Source organism: Ictalurus furcatus, chromosome 27 (genome assembly GCF_023375685.1).
Source record: "Ictalurus furcatus strain D&B chromosome 27, Billie_1.0, whole genome shotgun sequence".
NCBI classification, from domain to species: Eukaryota; Metazoa; Chordata; class Actinopteri; order Siluriformes; family Ictaluridae; genus Ictalurus; species Ictalurus furcatus.
In genome coordinates this window covers 14,268,015-14,286,001 of record NC_071281.1, presented here as the reverse complement: position 1 = coordinate 14,286,001, position 17,987 = coordinate 14,268,015, and the positions used below count along the sequence as shown (strand labels likewise).

The 17,987-nt window shown below is 39.4% G+C and overlaps 1 protein-coding gene across 1 annotated transcript; it reads left to right on the top strand.

Annotated features, from left to right (window-relative positions):
* The first annotated feature begins 993 nt into the window (after window positions 1–993).
* Window positions 994–17,561, top strand: hsd11b2 (hydroxysteroid (11-beta) dehydrogenase 2). Its single transcript, XM_053617118.1, has 5 exons — window positions 994–1,613; window positions 7,891–8,103; window positions 11,024–11,209; window positions 14,024–14,161; window positions 16,153–17,561. Exons 1-5 carry the CDS (start codon window positions 1,340–1,342, stop codon window positions 16,563–16,565), a joined length of 1,224 nt encoding a protein of 407 aa, XP_053473093.1. The 5' UTR covers window positions 994–1,339; the 3' UTR covers window positions 16,566–17,561.
* Window positions 17,562–17,987: the final 426 nt, after the last annotated feature.

Below are 17,987 nucleotides of genomic sequence, written 5' to 3'. Positions count from 1 at the left end.
TCTTTAACTACATAAGCAATAACAGGAATGACCTTTTCTCCATAATGGAAGGTATCAGTTTATTAAACAGAAAATAAGGTTTATCGTGGAGTCAAAAATCCAACTGAAGTGTATTCAAGATGTGCTACTGTAACCCATATAGAGTAGTTACATAATAATTGCATGTTTTGTTTGTTTGACTACACAAATATTAACTACATGGTTCATGTAGCAGAAAAAAATGATCAGATTTATAGTGGAGACAAAAAAAAAATATATAAAAAAAAAACTGATGCTGATACACACTGTAATCCATCTGTAACTGTGAAACTCATCCTTTTTTCTTCTTTTAATTTTGTTTTCTCCTTTTCTGATGCCGGAGAGAGAGAGAGAGAGAGAGAGAGAGAGAGAGAGAGAGATAGGACGTAATTACCATATCTTTAGTAATATGAGGCGGAGTGCTAAATACTAAGGAACATGTAGAAACCCACCACTTAGTGACACCTGCTTATCACACACTCCAGCTGAACATTAGGAGCCTTTATTAAGAGTCAGATAAGTTCATTTTCAAAGAAACAGTAGCTTATGTAACACAATATTCCCCCATACACCCACCCCTGCCCCAAACACACACACACACACACAAACACACTTTCCATTTTCTCCTTTTTACACATGATAGCCTTGACGCAATCTGGCACCAAGCAAGAGGGAAAAGCGGTACAAGAAAAGCTAGGAGAGGACATGCTTTCTTTGAAAGAAAGAAAAGAAGAGTCTCTGTGTGTGTGTGTGTTTGTGTGTGTGTGTGTGAGAGAGAGAGAGAGAGAGAGAGAGAGAGAGGGAGGGAGCTCAAGAGAGAGATAGAGTGGGGGAGAGTGAGGAAGATACCCCTGAGAAGTGTGTGTGTGTGCGGGGGGGGGGGTAATAATAAGTGTAATAAAACTTTGGCCATTGTGCTCTGATTAGATCCGTCTCCGAGTAGCCCCTCCCTGCCCCTGTGGGGATGTGTATATATATGCACACACTCTGCACAGCCAATTCCCCAGCCTGACTCGGTGTTGCAGAGTGTGTAAAGTCAGCGTGCATGCTCCTGTGTGTGCGTGTCTGTGGTGTGTGTGAGTGTGTGTGTGTGTGTGTGTGTGTGTGTGTGTGTAAGAGATTGAGTGTAGGTGAAAGGAGCTGCAAGAGCAAGCAAGCACGTGGGTGCACACTTCTATAAGAGATAAATAAAGAGAGTGAGAGATAGAGAGGGAAGAAGACAGAGCTAGAAGAAACACAGGGCAAGTTGGGAAGCAGAAACAAAAGAGAAAAAGAAAAGGAAAAAAGAAATAGAGAGATAGAGACATAGAAATAGTGTACAATGGACGACTATGCCCTGTCCTTCTGGATTTACATGGGAGTGATGTCTGTGTTCCTTGGAGGCACAGTGAAGAAGTTCCTGGCATCTCATGTCAGTGCCGTGCCCTCGCTCGTGGCATGGCTGGGTGCCATGTTGCTGGTGGAGAGGCTTTGTGCTATGTGCATGCCCGCTGTGCTGGCACTCGCCATCTTCTGTGCCACCTGTTGGCTCTACTCGCTGTGGGCTGCCCCGGCACCGGTCCTGCCTGTCGAAGGCAAAGCCGTTCTCATCACAGGTAAGTACCATGAATGTGTGAGGAAAAAACTAACACAGCACATGTATCACATAAATCTCACTTGAGTGATCATGAGTATTAAAAAGGCATTATTAGTATTAGTAGTAGTAGTTGTTTTTATTATTATTATTATTATTATTTATTAAATCTCTATCTATTTTAAACATCCTTCTCACAAATCTGATGCCAAACCATTTTCATGCATGAAACTCCAGGGCTTTTTTTTTGTTTGTTTGTTTTTTTTGTTTGTTTTTTTTTAAAAAAACCACAATGAAAGTGGTATATTTCAAATATCTAATGAATGAATTCTCTATAAATAATACGAAACCGAGTTACAATGTTCCATTAACATACAAAGGGCTCAGATTAGATCACATTTGATTAGATCAGATTAGATTAGATTATATATGGCCTAAAAAACACTTTTAAAAGTGCTCATCAAACACCCACTGTGTGCTTCAGTGAAGACAAATGATCAGTGTGATTGAACACGAGTCAGTATGGACAAAGAGTACCACCCCCCCACACACACACACACACACACACCCATCCCACTGCAATTGTTCAGAGTTCATTTAAGCTCATCTGAAAAAGGAATTTGCTGTGCACACGGTGACGGTCAGTCTAATGTTGTCCTTAACACAGTGTGTGCAAACGGAATCTCAGGTTTGCACACCGCAGGTGTGTTTTTCTTCGCCATTAATACTTGTAAGCATGTCCTTGTCTCATTGAATTATATCATAACGTCAGCACTGTCAGTATCTTTGCAAAGTCCATATGACTCAGTTGGTTGGAGTTGGCTGCTGGAAGAGATTATTATAACACATATCAGGTTTCTCAGGTTGTGTAATTACACTTGGGGATGTTTGGGAAATCCTTTGGTTCACAGAATCCAGAACGTTTCTCTGCATATTTCATCCAAACACTAAGCTTCAGAAAGCTCATGACTAATTTGGCATTGGAGTATGTGTGTGTGTGTGTGGGGGGGGTTCAATTCAGCTCTTTGTCTAACATAACGATAAGGTTACCTAAGTAAACTAAATGCACCATAAAGTCCCATGAGAGCTGAGCAAAACTTTTTTTTTTTTTTTTTTTTTTTTTACACAACTATTATTAACTGTTCTGAACCATCACCTTGTATAGACCGAATCAAAGTTCCAGGAAATTAATGCTTTTATTTGTACGTAATCGAGTTTGCTCCTGGGAGCAGTGACTCTCTGCTTTGAGGTGACACGTAGACCACCGTCAAGAATACAAGTTAGTGCCACCTGGCACTCGCAGTCCCCTGGTATACAGCCCAGGTCTGCTGTTACACCCCGAGAAACAAATGCTCAATTTTGCACTTGATGCACTAGGAAAATGTAGGTTACTCTGTCTGTGCCAGCATAGAAATGTGTTTGTTTTTCCAGCCTCATTCTGCTGCTTATCTCCTCCTTGCTTCCTGAGTCACACATACACGCTGAATGAAGCTTTGAACTTTGCTTCTACTTTTCCTCTGTAGGTAAATCAGGCTACACTATGAGAAGGCAGGGCGTCACACAGTGATGGAGAACGAGTTGTGACCTACATTGTGGAGCCAAAACAACTGTATCAAGCGTATATAACCAAAACAAATATTATCCCAGTTCTTGTTTGATAGCTTTTCCATCATTTTGTTAATCTAATAAAACTGTTTGAGACTGAGATCATTTAAAGGAGATTATAGCCCTGGTTTAGGATCAGGATCTCATTTGGGTTCCTTAAATCCCCAAAAGGCTGTCTACTGGCATGGCAACAAAACCAAATCCCTGCTTTTTATACAGCTTTTTTTTTCTTCTTCTTCGTTTCTGCTTGATTTTATGTTCAGTGTAGGAAGGTATACTTTGTTCCTGGATTCTAAGCCAAATATGCTTACATGTGCAGTGCACCTACTCATTGCATATACATGTTGCACATTTCTTAGCAGACACACACACACACACATGCGCACACACACAAGCAAGCAAGCAAGCTGCCAAGACTTGGCACACAAACTGCTGCGCTGGACGGAGTCATTCCCAGCAAAATCCCCACTGCTGATTTGACACCTACAATGTAATCATTTAATTTTAGCATGGACACAAATGAAGACAGTAGATTCAATGCACTTGTATATAAACCCTTCACTGCGGAAGGGTTTATACACACAACATGTGTGGCCTCCTGACTTCGACACCCACCACTTCTGGAAATTTTAAATAAATAAATAAATTCGTTGATTAATTAAAGGTAGACCTCTTATTGAAGCAGACGCTGAATAGAACTAACATTCCACAAAGACGAAGTACCACAGCTGGTTGAATCGAGTGCGCGTCGAATTACCCGCACGTTCAGCCAACGCCATCTAGGGACATGAATTCGCCATGACCTTCATATCTCTCTTTCTCTTGTTGATCTTACCTTTTATCATATTTTAAGCATCCGACCTCCCTTTCTGCTGAAGCAACATTTGTTTGTCGTCGTCATAGCTAACATAACATCTTAAGAAGACGCTACACATCGTACGAAGTATCCTAGCGTTACAATCTTAATAGCATTAGCTAAGAGTAGCTAATAACAAACTGAAGAAATCCAGTGTTGCGCCTCCAAAAAAATGAATATCGTTGACATATTTAACGTGACGTTCTGTTTTAATTTGTAGTGGGTGTTCTGTTGGTATCCGAACTAGCCTATTGTAAGAAAATGGACAAAGTAGTTCAGTTCTGCATGATATGGCACTGGTAGTTGTCATAGTAGTTGTAATAATAATAATTATAATAATAATGTCTTACATGGGTAAAGCACACCTGACGCTTTGGGCACTCTTTAGCTACGCCCATGGTACTTATTTAATTAAATAAATTCAGTGCAGCATTTCTTTTTTTTTCTTTTTATTGGTGTAGGTGTACTGGAACCCTCAACACTATGACTAATTGGACTACTATAATTCTGTTGCATAAGTGCGAGCTGTTCAGTGCCAATCCTCTTGTTGAAGCTTGTGCTGCTCTGATAGTGTTTCAGTGTACACTGAGAATAACATGGTAGCAAATGAACAATTTGCAACAAATACATATCAACTGAGAGGAGAGAGAGAGCGTGAGTGTGAAAACGATGAGATGAGATGTTTGTGAGTGTGAGCGTGTGTGTGTGTGTATGTGCATAGCTGCTACTCCTTCAGAGTTTTGGCATGCCTTTCCTTTACTCAATGTCCCTGGACAAGCTCCAGAACGCAGTTCATGTCCAAGTCCAGCGATACACTGAACCGTTTTCCTGAAATATAAATACCGCTTTCACATCATCCATCTTTCTACACGTTATACAATTTGGCTGACCTGTTCATCCAAAGTGACTTACATTTGATCGTAGTGTTAAGGGATCTACAGTATTAGATTGGTATTTGGATTTGAACTTTACCAGCTTGGGGTCAGTAGCCCAGAACTTTAACCTCTGAGCAACCACTGCCCCAGACACACCCGTGGCTGTAGGTCACCACAATACTGCAGTCACCTACACAACAAAGTAAACAGATATAAAGACGGATCAAGCAAAAATGATGTGAGATGAGATGAGAAGATTCACAAATATGTAGCATTCATTTATTCATCAACCTTAAAGGAGCCATAAGTGATTTTATGTCTGGACACTTTTCGGTCAAATCTAAAATATTTTCTCATAGGATAAAATTTCTTGGCCGTCATGTTGCCTGACACATCTGAAATTTCCCCATCCTGCAGTAGTGTTTGGGCATTTTATCCTGGTAATGTGTGTGTGTGTGTGTGTGTGTGTGTGTGTGTGTTTTGGCGGCAAGGTTTTGGAGAAAATACTGAGAGGAGGGGCAAATAAACCCATTAGTTTGGAAATAAAAATGACTGATTGATTATAGCTTTAACAGAACGCTTAAAGCTAAATGCTGCCAGTATTGGATGTAGGGGGATGAACATGTACAATTTTGATTGAAATCCAAACCACCAGAATGGTTTGGAATAAGCTCCACACCCACCATCACCCTGACCAGGATAAAGCAGGAATGAATGAATGAATGAATGAATGAATGAATGAATGTTATCTAGCTATCTGGCCTATTCATTCAAATTAGTTTTTTGTTTTGTTTTGTTTTGTTTTGTTTGTTTTTACATATTTCATAGCAATCGCAGGAAGATTTTTAAGCCTTGTCGGATACATTTGAGCTTTCTTCTCTAGGGAAGCCCATTTCCACCACAGAGCAAAAAAAAAAAAAAAAATTACGGTAATTGGAACTTTATATCTCCGAATTGCGATTTTATTTCTCACAATTTTGACTTTATGTCACGCAATTCTGCCTTTATTTCCTGCGATTGTGAAAGAAGAAATAAAGTCAGAATTGCGAGATATAAAGTTGCAATTACCCTTTTTTATTATTATTTGTTTAGGTTTTTCTCTGTCACTGAAACAGGCTTCCATACTTCTCACTGCAAAATGGATTTGAGGTCATTTCCAATATTTAGTAACATTTGTGCAAAACCTGAGCTACTACTGTTATCATTTCTATAGTAATAACTGACACAGGGGCTTAACTGAAACCTAAATAAACAGAACATATTTGTTTAGTTCAACAAAGAAATATGACATTAACATTATGGATGACATTTATGGAAGGAGTCTCCAGTGTCAGTGCTTTATAACAGCACAATATTCCACCTCAATAAAGTCTTTAAGACAGGGGACGTTCCACAACATTACGTTTTAACTATAAACTTAACATCGTTAACTATAAACTTAACATCGTCATTCATTTAAGTAATTATAAAAGTCCATCCAAAACAGGCATATTGCTGTCATATTATGGGAATAAAACAGTGTAACGTGATGTGACGTGACGGTTTTGGAAAATAGTTCAATTCAGGGTGGTGACAGTAACTCCACCCAGTCGTCGATTATTTTCCGATAAGCACACCCCTCAAGTGTTTCATTGTTTACTTATTAAACTTAAGTTATTGCAAATTGCCAGAATCCATGGCTAGTGATAAAGGTTGCAGTTCAGTGTATATATATGCAACAAAGAGAACAAAGGATCAACCAGAAACATCCAACTTTTTTTTTTCTCTCCTTAGTTTCGAGAAATAAATCAATTGTCATTACTCATTAATCCAACACTGAACGTTAGATGTGGAACAGTAGCAACATTGAGGTGGTTAATCTTTGTGGCATACCTGTTCTACTCCCAGTATAAACACACACACACACACACACACACACACACACACACACACACACAGCCTTGGAACACATCTAAAGAAATGGTGTGTAGATTTACTCGATACGGTAGGGACTGGAATGCTCGAGTGAAAGAGCTGCCAGATTGAACCGTGTCCTCAGAAAGCCTCGAGATGAACGTGTGTCTGAAATCATGTGTGTGATTTTATGATAACAGCTGCAGTGTGTGTGTGTATAGTATTTAGCACTTTTACACACGAACACATACACTGCAACTCCAGAGGAAAGGTGATGGCCTGGTGTAACGTGTTGTAAAATCCAAATTTATGGATGAACACAGCACTAGCTTACAGCCTTTTTATTGCATATTCCGTAATCTCATGCAGAGAACTTATGATAAAAATCGATATATTGTATTTATAAAGCGGTGGTCATGGAGCAAACAGAGAAAAGATCAGAGGTCAGACCAGGTGGGAATTTTCTTCCTTGTTTGTTTGTCTATCTTCCGCTCTAATCTGTCTGATGAGGTTAAAAGTCCAGCGGGGTTTACACATTTATCCACTTATAGCAATGAGGTGTTTGGTTTGTCATCAATGTGTTATAATATACTTATTGTCAGCGTGTGACCGGTGTCACACACTATGAGTGTGTGTGTGTGTGTGGGCGGGCATGACTTTCAAAAGATTATTTACGAGCTTGACTTGATGATCACAGGGATGTCGTGTGAAGGATTTGCATGATGCCATCACAAAAAAGAAAAGATGTTATTAGTCATGTTTTTCCATCTTCTCCTTGTACCTCCCAAGCTAATAGCAACATCATCGAGTGAAAGTAAATGTCACATTTAAAGAAAGTAGAGTAAAACCTTTAACATCCAATCAGCTACTTGTTATAAGTAATAATAATAATAATAATAATAATAATAATAGTAGGAGTAGGAGTAGGAAGAAGAAGTTGGTTGGTGTTATATAGAGTATTGACAGTTTCCATATTATATAGTATTGTGCACTGGTGTACTGGTGAGGTTGATTAGCCTAACTCGTGCTCATTCAGCTGAGCCTAACACTTTCTCTTTCTCCATCTGAAGGGTGTGACACAGGGTTTGGGCATGCTACAGCAAGGCGTCTTGATGCTATGGGGTTCCAGGTGTTTGCAACGGTATTGGACGCAGACGGTGATGGGGCGAAGCGTCTGAAGAGTAGCTGTTCTCCTCGCTTGACCTTGCTTCAGGTGGACATCACTCAGCCACAGCAGGTTCAACAGGCTCTGCTCAACACCAAGGACAAGCTGGGCATGAAAGGTGAGAGTTCACGCAAGTGCAACACTTGATACAGTACCTATGCACATGCACTATGTATTACCCATAATTCCATTTGTTGGTACTGGTGCCTGTTCTACCTAAAGATGCAGCAATGCAGCAGCACTTGAGTCTTTTAGTCTTTATTTTGTCCAGCTATCTTACCTTCTCACAACTTTCCTGCTGGTACTACCATCAACATCATCACACTCGCCATCTTGTCAATCTACAAACTAGCTATTGCATTATATAGCTTGGATTGCATTCTGAAACGTTGAGTTCAATGTTTGTTCCAAAGTTCACGTTACTTCTGCTTCTACTTTGCGATTAATATGGGGATTAACATTGGTGAGCGTGTAAAGGAGCTCTTGCTCTATCTGCAATTTCTCTAGTGCTCATTTCTCACAGGAATAAACCGAAATACAGCAACAAATCACAGAACAAATTAGCACCGGAACCACTAAACACATCCGAAATATTTCAATATGTTTCCGGGTGGACGTTCCCTTTAACACCTTCTTGCAGAAATGTCATCCTCTTGGTTTCTTTTTCTCTCCGTTCCCTCTCATTTCTTGGCAGGAACAGCGAGTTATAAATAAAACTTTGAACACACACCGTAGAGTAGCAATGACCTTTTTAAGGCAAGTACAAATTTACTCGCTTTGGATGACTTCCTCTACTATTGTTTACATTTCAGGAGTCGTTTGAGGTAAAACAGAGTGTGGGTGCATTTACATCTTGGTAATCGTCGAGTTTGGAAAAAGTCAGTCATTGACGCTCAATAATGCATATCCTTCTTGCTGAGCCATATGTATGACTTGGCAGCGTATCAACTGCACACTTTATTTTCAAACTCAAGCGAAGTGCAAGCTGCCTAACAAGCCAAACATACGGAAAAGAGGTTTCATATTTCCAGCATAAGAGTCCAACAGCCTACATGTACTTCTTTCCCCTATTTCAGACTGCATGTCATTTGTAAATGATAGATGTTCACGGAAAATTCAGCAGAAACGTGTCGTATCCGGTTATAAGAGAAAACAAGGAACCATATCATATTATGACGAAGGACATGTGCCCTCTTGTGATCTTGGAGTGGAATCCACACTCTTACACAATGTATATATAGTGTATGAGAGGTTTGTTCATCTCCCATAACACTTCTTCTTTTTTTTTTTTGCTACAAGAGGGTGCATGTCCTTTGAACAACATTTGCGTGTGTCCTTAAAGCACTTTCCGGTCTGAGTGATGAGTAAATTGAGTAAGAATATAGTGATACGGGTGCTTTTCTGGGGAATTTTCTTATGCTAGTCCGAAAACATGCAGGTCGGTAGAGTGTGTGTGTGTGTGTGCATGATGCCTTGCATCCCATCCGAGTTGAATTCTCCCTCCTTGCTCCTAGGAAAGGTCCAGTTTCACCACAACCCTGACCAGGATAAAGCAGTTATATAAAATAGACAGCTAAAGATAAGAAAAACATCGCTTAGTCTTTTTCCAATCTATTATAATATATCTTAACTATTTTGACATATTGTGCATTTCGAGATGCTTTTCTGCTCACCGTGGTTATAAAGAGTGACTGAGTAACTTCAGCCTTCCTGTCAGCTCGAATAAGTCTCTGAACTGTCTTATCAGTTAGGTGTTTCTACCTGCAGAACTGCCACTCACAATTTTTTTGTTGTGCTTGTTGTTGTTTTTCGCACCATTCTGTGTAAACTTTAGAGACATAGTGTATGAAAATTCCAGGAGATCAGCACTTTCTGAAATCCTTAACCCAGCCCATCTGGCACCAACAACCATGCCATGGTCAAAGTCACTAAGATCACATTTTTTCCCGTCATGGATATTAACTGAAGCTGGTGACCTTGATTTTATGCACTGCACATCCCTAATAAGTGGCTGTTGATATAAATAGGTGAGCGATTGAAGGAAAAACTGGTGGCTGTGTGCTTTCCAGGTTCTCTGGATCATTACTCTGTACAAAACAGAGAAAGACAGTGGCTGGTGAAGCTTGTTCGCCGTCCATGTTCCACAACATAAAAATGATATATGGTTGAAAAACTTAACGTTCACTACTAAACTGCTAACGCTGTGTAATAAAAGGAATAAAACTGCTTTTTTTTAATTCATTCAGTTATGTGTTATCTTTCTATAACAGCACGCCACACATATTCAATCCAACTCTTTTTTTTTTTTTTTTTTTGCCAATTCTTTTTTATTATGCTTTCTCAGAAGGTCTATAAATGTGTTACTGCTCTGGATAAACATATCATCATAAAACTCTGCTCTGGGGTGATTACAAAGACTCCCAGTGTTCACTACAAATCACCAATACAGAGCTCCACAGTGATGTGCTTACCCCCTTCCAGAGACACAAGCCATCAAATACATTTAGGCATGTCCTTTATTTGCGCCAGTGCTAATTAACTACAGATAATACAGTGTTTATTTCTCTGTTTTGTCCATTGCTTGAATGCGAGTCTTCACCAATCCAGATGTCTGTAAACACTGCGGTCAAAGCAGACATGCAGGAAGAATTAGTGCAAGGAGATAGTGTGTGTGTGTGGGGGAGAAGGTGACCCGAGGCCAAGCCTATAAACAAAACAGCTGGGCTTTCACAGCTGAATACGTTCTGCAAACGAATGAAAAAAAATCAAAAATGAAAGACAAAGTGTAATTTCTGGCACTTGTTCATTTCATTCTCTACATATTCAGCATAGTGCAATTCACAGGAGTAGAAGAGAACAGCACATCAGCACATCTCCTTTGACCTCCTTTAATACACTCCCTTACACTTATCATGAACATGCATACTGTTCTTATAACAATAACTTATTAATAAGCCATAAGTTGCACCAATTCATCTTTAGTCATGTCACAGTCACAGGTTTTGAAATGTAGTTTGGTGTCATTGGTCATCTTGTAGGCCTGTGGGCGCTGGTGAACAATGCAGGAATGTGTGTGAACTTTGGAGACGCCGAGCTCTCGCTCATGTCAAACTACAGAGGCTGCATGGAAGTGAATTTCTTCGGCACCGTCTACGTCACCAAGACCTTCCTCCCTCTGCTGAGACAAAACAAAGGCCGACTAGTGACCATCTCCAGTCCATCAGGTACATATATTCTCATACACATATCAATTCACACACATAAATCTGATTTCACTTCCTCATAGAAGTTTTTATGGTCTTTAAAGTGCTTACAGATCCAGGAAATATTCAATCTGACCAGTTTTATGGAGTTTCACAAAACCTGCAAGCAAAATGAATTCCTTAATTATTCATCTAAAAATGGTCATATCTAAAACATAACTAAATAACACTCCATCCCTTTAGGATGCTTTCTCTTTTCTATTGTGGTGACATGAGCAGGGTTGTAGCAGTTGTAGAAGAAGAAATATGCATCTTACTGTGTGTTTCTGAAGAAAAACATCCTCATAGCAACATGTGCACTTTATTACATGCCATAATGTTTGGTTTAAAACAAACCAAGCACTAAAATCAAGCTGAACTCCCAGTCTGGACATGAAATGCATGCTTTAACAAGATATATTTCTATTACACAATAGCTTCTGGTTGTATTTTCACTTTACCTTATAGAGAAGGAAAAAAATATGTATGTACGTGCAAAAATTCACAAATGAAATGCCAAAAAACAAAAAAAAAGAGATAAAGTTGTAAAGGCTGGCCATGATATTCAACAGGAGGGCTGAAAACATTCTATGACCTATGAGTAACTCCAATTACTATTATGAGACCATTATGATTTAGCCTTGTAGCATCTGGTCTTATCATGCACAAACACATGAACATGCTCATTAAAAGAGAGGAAATTATGCCATTTTGTGAGTCAAGTGTTCAGAATCATGCCATGTATACTGACACCACTGTCACTGATACACTGATACTGCAGTCTGGGCTAGAAAGAAATCAGCCCCAGCCTCACTTCATACCATTCTGTGTATGTTTACTTGACCACTGGTGGTGCTATTGTTCTTGGTTGTGCAAGACTTTTGTTAACAGCAAATAAGACAATGTGGATAGCAAAAACTGAGCCTCATTTTTAAGCATTGTAATTGCTTCTTGAAAGAGGGGGCGGGGTTTAGCTATGTTAGTCCAATTATAGCTAAAAGGAAGTGAGGATTTCAAATTAGGTTTGATTTAATTCTCATATAACTGAATACTTACAAAATTACAAAATGTAAGCCTCCACTATCAAAATATTTAAGAATTTTGGCACAGAATGGACTCCATATAGTTCTAGCTAAATAACCCAGTGATTTCTTGTTTTCCTCCAGAAAGTCTGAAATGCAGGTGTGTATACATGTGAATATCACAGCTTCATTAGGTCCATCCATCCATCCATCCATTATCCATACCACTTATCCTACACAGGGTTGCCGGGGAGTCTGGAGCCTATCTCAGGGAGCTCGGGACATAAGGCAGGGAACACCCAGCCCATTGCAGGGCACACTCACACACACGTTCACATACCTGTTCACACACTATGGACAATTTGGAAACACCAATCAGGCTGCAACGCATGTCTTTGGCCTGGGCGAGGAAACCAGAGTATCCAGAGGAAACCCCTGAAGTACGGGGAGGATAGGCAAACGCCACACACACACACACACACACACACACACACACATTTAAATCCTATTAGAAGACCATCAGGTGCATCTGGAATGAGTCAGTGTTTACCTGTTAAATCTTTAAAGACCATTTCCAAATAAAATAGAAATTTTAAATCTCATTACCAACCATTACAAAACCACAAGGAGGCTAGATAAATCTGTAATGGACACACACACACACACACACGCGCGCGCGCACACACACACACACACTTCGTAAACTCATGTAAGATTTTATCTTATCCCATTTAAAGACCTGGAGTTCTAAATGTCCAAAAATGTCTAAACATAAAACTAGTAAAAATAGATCTAGAGGTTGACATTCAATCCCAGATTGTTATCTCTCTGATGTGTCTGACTGATGAGGGCTCAGTGATTACCTCCTCTGAGAACAACTCCTGTCTCGCTCTCCGATGAACCCGATAACATGAGCGTCGTGGCGTTGCTTTCCTTCCTTCCACACTAGTGATTTTTATCGCATCTTGTTTACCGCCATCATGCCAATTCCAGCTACGGCCTGGCATGCTGCTATCTGAGTCCTGGCTGAAGAACTGGCATCCAGCCCTGTTAAACAAAGATGTCTCCATCAGAGGTATATCACTAGGCAGTGGGGGCAGAGTAGGGGCGTTTTTTTTGGCACTTAAGAACACCAGACGCTACCATGTGAATGTCTCCCTGCCATGTTCCAGTAAGCCTTCTCACAGGTGGGCTGTGTTTTCAAAGGTTCTGCAGATCCTGTGAACGGTTAAGCTGGCACTGTTTAAAACACAAACTTCTCATCACCAGAGGCAAAACCACATGTTTATATATAAAGCAGCGCAATGTGCAATTAACCCCCAGCAAGCTATACTCATCCTGCACTTGTGAATAGTTCGGTCCTGGCGCAGTGCCGTCTTTTTGATTCGTTCTTGCTGTCTGGATCAGCAGCTGTCATGGTGTCTTTGAAACAGGCACTCCATCTACTAAGCCTGGAGAGAAAGCTAATCTGTTCTTTACGTGCACCTCATTCATTTTTTTTTTTGCAGCTTATCCGCATTTACCAGCAAAACTGTTCACTAATAAAAGTACACCATAAAAAGCTGGACAGTAAATCAAAGGACTGAAGTGTTTTTATTGTGTGTTTTATGAAATCTTGTGCATGTGGTACTAATAAGGGGAAAATAAGCAAATCGCTTTAATAATTGATTTAATGGCCAAAAACATAAATCAAGTTGACTCCTTGGGGTACATTTACTCACTCTGTGTATGTGTGTGTGCGCGTGCGTGTGCGTATGTGTGTGTGTATGCACAGGTGAACAGCCCTTCCCATGTCTGGCATCATATGGGGCCTCAAAGGCAGCACTAAACCTCTTCATTGACACGCTCCGTCACGAGTTGGAGCCATGGGGGGTCAAAGTGTCCACGATATTACCTTCTTCTTTTAAAACAGGTGAGAAAATATTCACATTTGTTCATGAGCTCGGAATATTTTTGTGAAGTGGGTCCTCTACATTAATGTGGATGGCCTCAAACAATATTACGTTAAGACTATCACGATTGATTCATGCTACTGGCTACTAGCTAGTGAATATTTAGAGTAACCTGTAATGACCAGTTGAGATCTCACAACATAAAGTCATCCAGTCAAGCACAGTCAAGCAGATTATTTTAAGTGGTTTTAAATGGTCCTTTGTTCAGCAGTATTTGATACAGCAAACAGGTGTGGTTTCTGTCACCTGGTTAATATCGTTAACCAGGGTTGCCAGGTTTCAGCAAAATTTCCAGCTCTACATCTCAAAAACCACAAAAAAGACTTGAAACTAGCCCAAAATATTTGCCCATTGGAAAATTCTTTTCCAGCATTTGCGTGGGGAAATAAGTATCACACGCACGTGGTGCACATGCATTTCTGATGTACAGACATTATCCATTTCATAATGCCTCTTTCTTTTACCCAATCTTTGCAATATATATCTTACAATAGAGACGGTTCTGTATATCATAGACACTACCGTCCACACTTACACTTTGCCTTTTTTGAGTAAATAAATTAGATTTAATTCTGATTTGCTATGAAACAAGATCTTGGTGGCCATTGGAGCATTATTTGGGGTAAAAAGTGAGAACCTCCTCCAGTGAATATGCGTATAAAGCAAGCAAGGGGTAACACTAGTCCTGCCCAATGGGCCTCTATTAGTGCTTATTGCCATTCCCATTTTTGACCACTAGACCAAAATTCCAGACAGAAGAGCAAATCACTGGGATGTCAGCTTATATCTGACAAACATTTTTTTAAATATTTGATGAACGGCTAATTAGTATTTCAAAAGAATTTAAAATGTATGTAATTGTGAAATCAGACCTTATGAAGATTAACACTTGTTGAATGGCTGATGTACGTATATGGTGGGGGGGCGCTACTGCCACTGAAGATCACATAAAGGCATCCTTAAAATACAATTAATGCAATTTTCTAAGAATGTATTGATCATGGCTGTCAGTAGGGAATCACATGCTGTGTTTGAAAACCTGTAGAATAATCAACAGAACATGTGCTCTTAGGAAAAAATGTTCCATCTTACACCCTAAAGCTTGGATCATCAATTAAAGGACCATGAGTGAGAGGGTTTTTTTGTTGTTGTTGTTTTAGTTACATTAAAGTATTGTAGAATCTACTACGCTATTATAAGCATAATGCTAATGATTACTATTACATAACATGATAATGTATCTAAGTAGTTTAGGATGCACAGGGGGGAAAAAACTTGGTTTGTATAGCTACCTTTTGGAGCTACAAATTTAGAAGCTTAGCAGTGGGGGGAAATGAAAAAGGCTTAGCCTCTAAGGGTCAATACTCACAGACGATCTTATTTCATGACATAAAGTGCTGAAGTTATACAAAAATCAATAGATTTCTGAATGTAATGGAGCTTTGTGTTATTTTCAAGACCCTTGAAAACTTCTGGGTGGACTAATAGCTTGTGTAACATCTTAAAACAAACCCCCGTTTCAGCTCTTTTAAATGAAACCATCTCTAGCTCAATTTCTTTGTTCACTTGTTAATTTAACAGGCTGCACAGCCAAAAGCAGTTAAAGGATTTTACTAGATAAACAGCAGGATAAAGTGTACCCAGAGCCATGTTTACATTCCTCTCAATTCATTCATCTCTAATCTCTCAGTCAAGCTTCTTCCCATTATTCTGGAATAGGCACTAATCTTGGAAGCCAATCCTTTTTTTTTTGCATGACCTAGTACGTCAGAAGATGTTCTGGTTTACTGGAACAAAAGCGTGGGTAGATATATTATTGCTATAAACGAGTGTTAAATGTGCTACTGAAAAACCATGGATATTTTATATCTTGGATAGAGTTAAGATTTCAGCTCTTACCTGGAATAAGATGCTGCCACTTGTAAAAGTGCATCCCTTTTATTGTTCCTAGGACAGAGCAGTAACACCGAGTACTGGGAGAAACAGTATCAGCACCTTCTTCAGAACTTGTCGCCAAGCCTTTTAGAAGAGTATGGCGAAGACTACATCATGGAGACCAAGGACCTCTTCCAGAATTTTGCCAAATCAGCCAACGAGGACCTGAGCCCTGTCGTTAACACCATCGTGAAGGTACTTCTCTCGCCACAGCCTCAGGTACGCTACTATGCCGGGCCTGGCGTCGGCCTCATGTACTTCATCTGCAGCTACTTCCCCCGGGGCCTCAGTGACAAGTTTCTGCAAAAACTCTTTATGAAGAAGAAGGTGGTACCACGTGCACTCAGGAAACAGAATGAGCTGAACCTCATCAAGGACAACAACAATGACATCATCAGCAACAACAATAACATCACCAGGATGGAGTAAATCTGTTGTAGTGCCATGTATATAAAAGATGCTAGAGGACCACTGATGTAATCAAGTCATAGTGACCCAATGCCAATATGTGTATTTGTTTTTGTGCTGCTTTATATAATGTATAAAGCATTATGCATTTTTCTCTTGTCATTTTGAAGGGATTGTTGAATGGGTTTGCTTTACGAGTAACTATTAAAAACTATTTTAATAGAAATTAATATTTGGTTTCCCCATAATATCAGCTGATCCATTCCCTCCAAAATTCTTTGGTAATATTAAATTTCACTATGTGATAACACTAGATGTGTACAGTTTTATACACGTTCCAATTTTCTGTACTTGCCTTGGTTACTCCACAGGTAATAGACTTTATTTTGCTTACAAAATATCCTTCAGATGGCATTGAAGCAACAGTGTTCATCACTACACTCTTAACCTCAGGTGCATAAAGAGTACACCATTGCTGCTACTGAGTGCAAAATTCATTCATGGTTCTAGTTCCAGTTCATCAAATTCATTTATCTACTTCATCTACTGTTTGGGGTATGCTGAAACTTCATTTACAGCTTACTTAGCCAGCTACAAGCAATATAATGTCCATCCAGAGTCACAGTGTCCCAATCTCCTGTAAATAATGACATTTTTGTTAAGCAGATCAAGCAGACCCACCTATTTACATCCAGTTTTATATCCCTGTTTGTTTGGTTTGTTATTTTTCCATGTCACCATTATTACTACAAATCAAAATATTTATTTCTGTTTCTCTATGAATCACTTAAACTGTGAATTTTTATACAGAACGATTAAAAGAAAGAAAGAAATTGTCCGCTTGTTCATTCTTAGATCGTATTAAATTTGACTTTTTAAAGAAATCCATTTGCAGTGTCATGCTTTCCTTGTGAAACAGATGAGCAATAACTTTTATTAACTTGTATTAACAAAAATTTTTCCCTAAAAAAAATAAAATAAAAAAAAGTTTCTGATTGTTTTTCACTTCATTTGTATACTTTGCAATTTCACACTGAAGGTGGGAAAAGATCTGACATTGTTTATTTTAGTGTCATTCTTTTTCCTTTTGTTTAACATTTTAACAGGGGAGTGTAGACTTTTTATATCCATTGTACATTGTATGTATAATAGAGGAAAATGATCAGTGATGGGATGGTGTGACACAGTCCCACACACATCACAGACCAATCCACAGCCAAATCTTTACTTCCTGGAAGAGGTTAATGGTATAAGAACAAGCTTTTGGACCAGGGACCCCATTAACGCTAAAATAAATTCCCCAGACCCCCTCAGCATATTAGGCTCATTGGCCAAACGAATACAGTAATATTCTGGCTATTTATTAGAGCCCTCGAGCTTTTTTCCCCCCTCTGAACTTTCCAACAACAGAACACATTAACCCTAAATTGGCATTATTGGCAG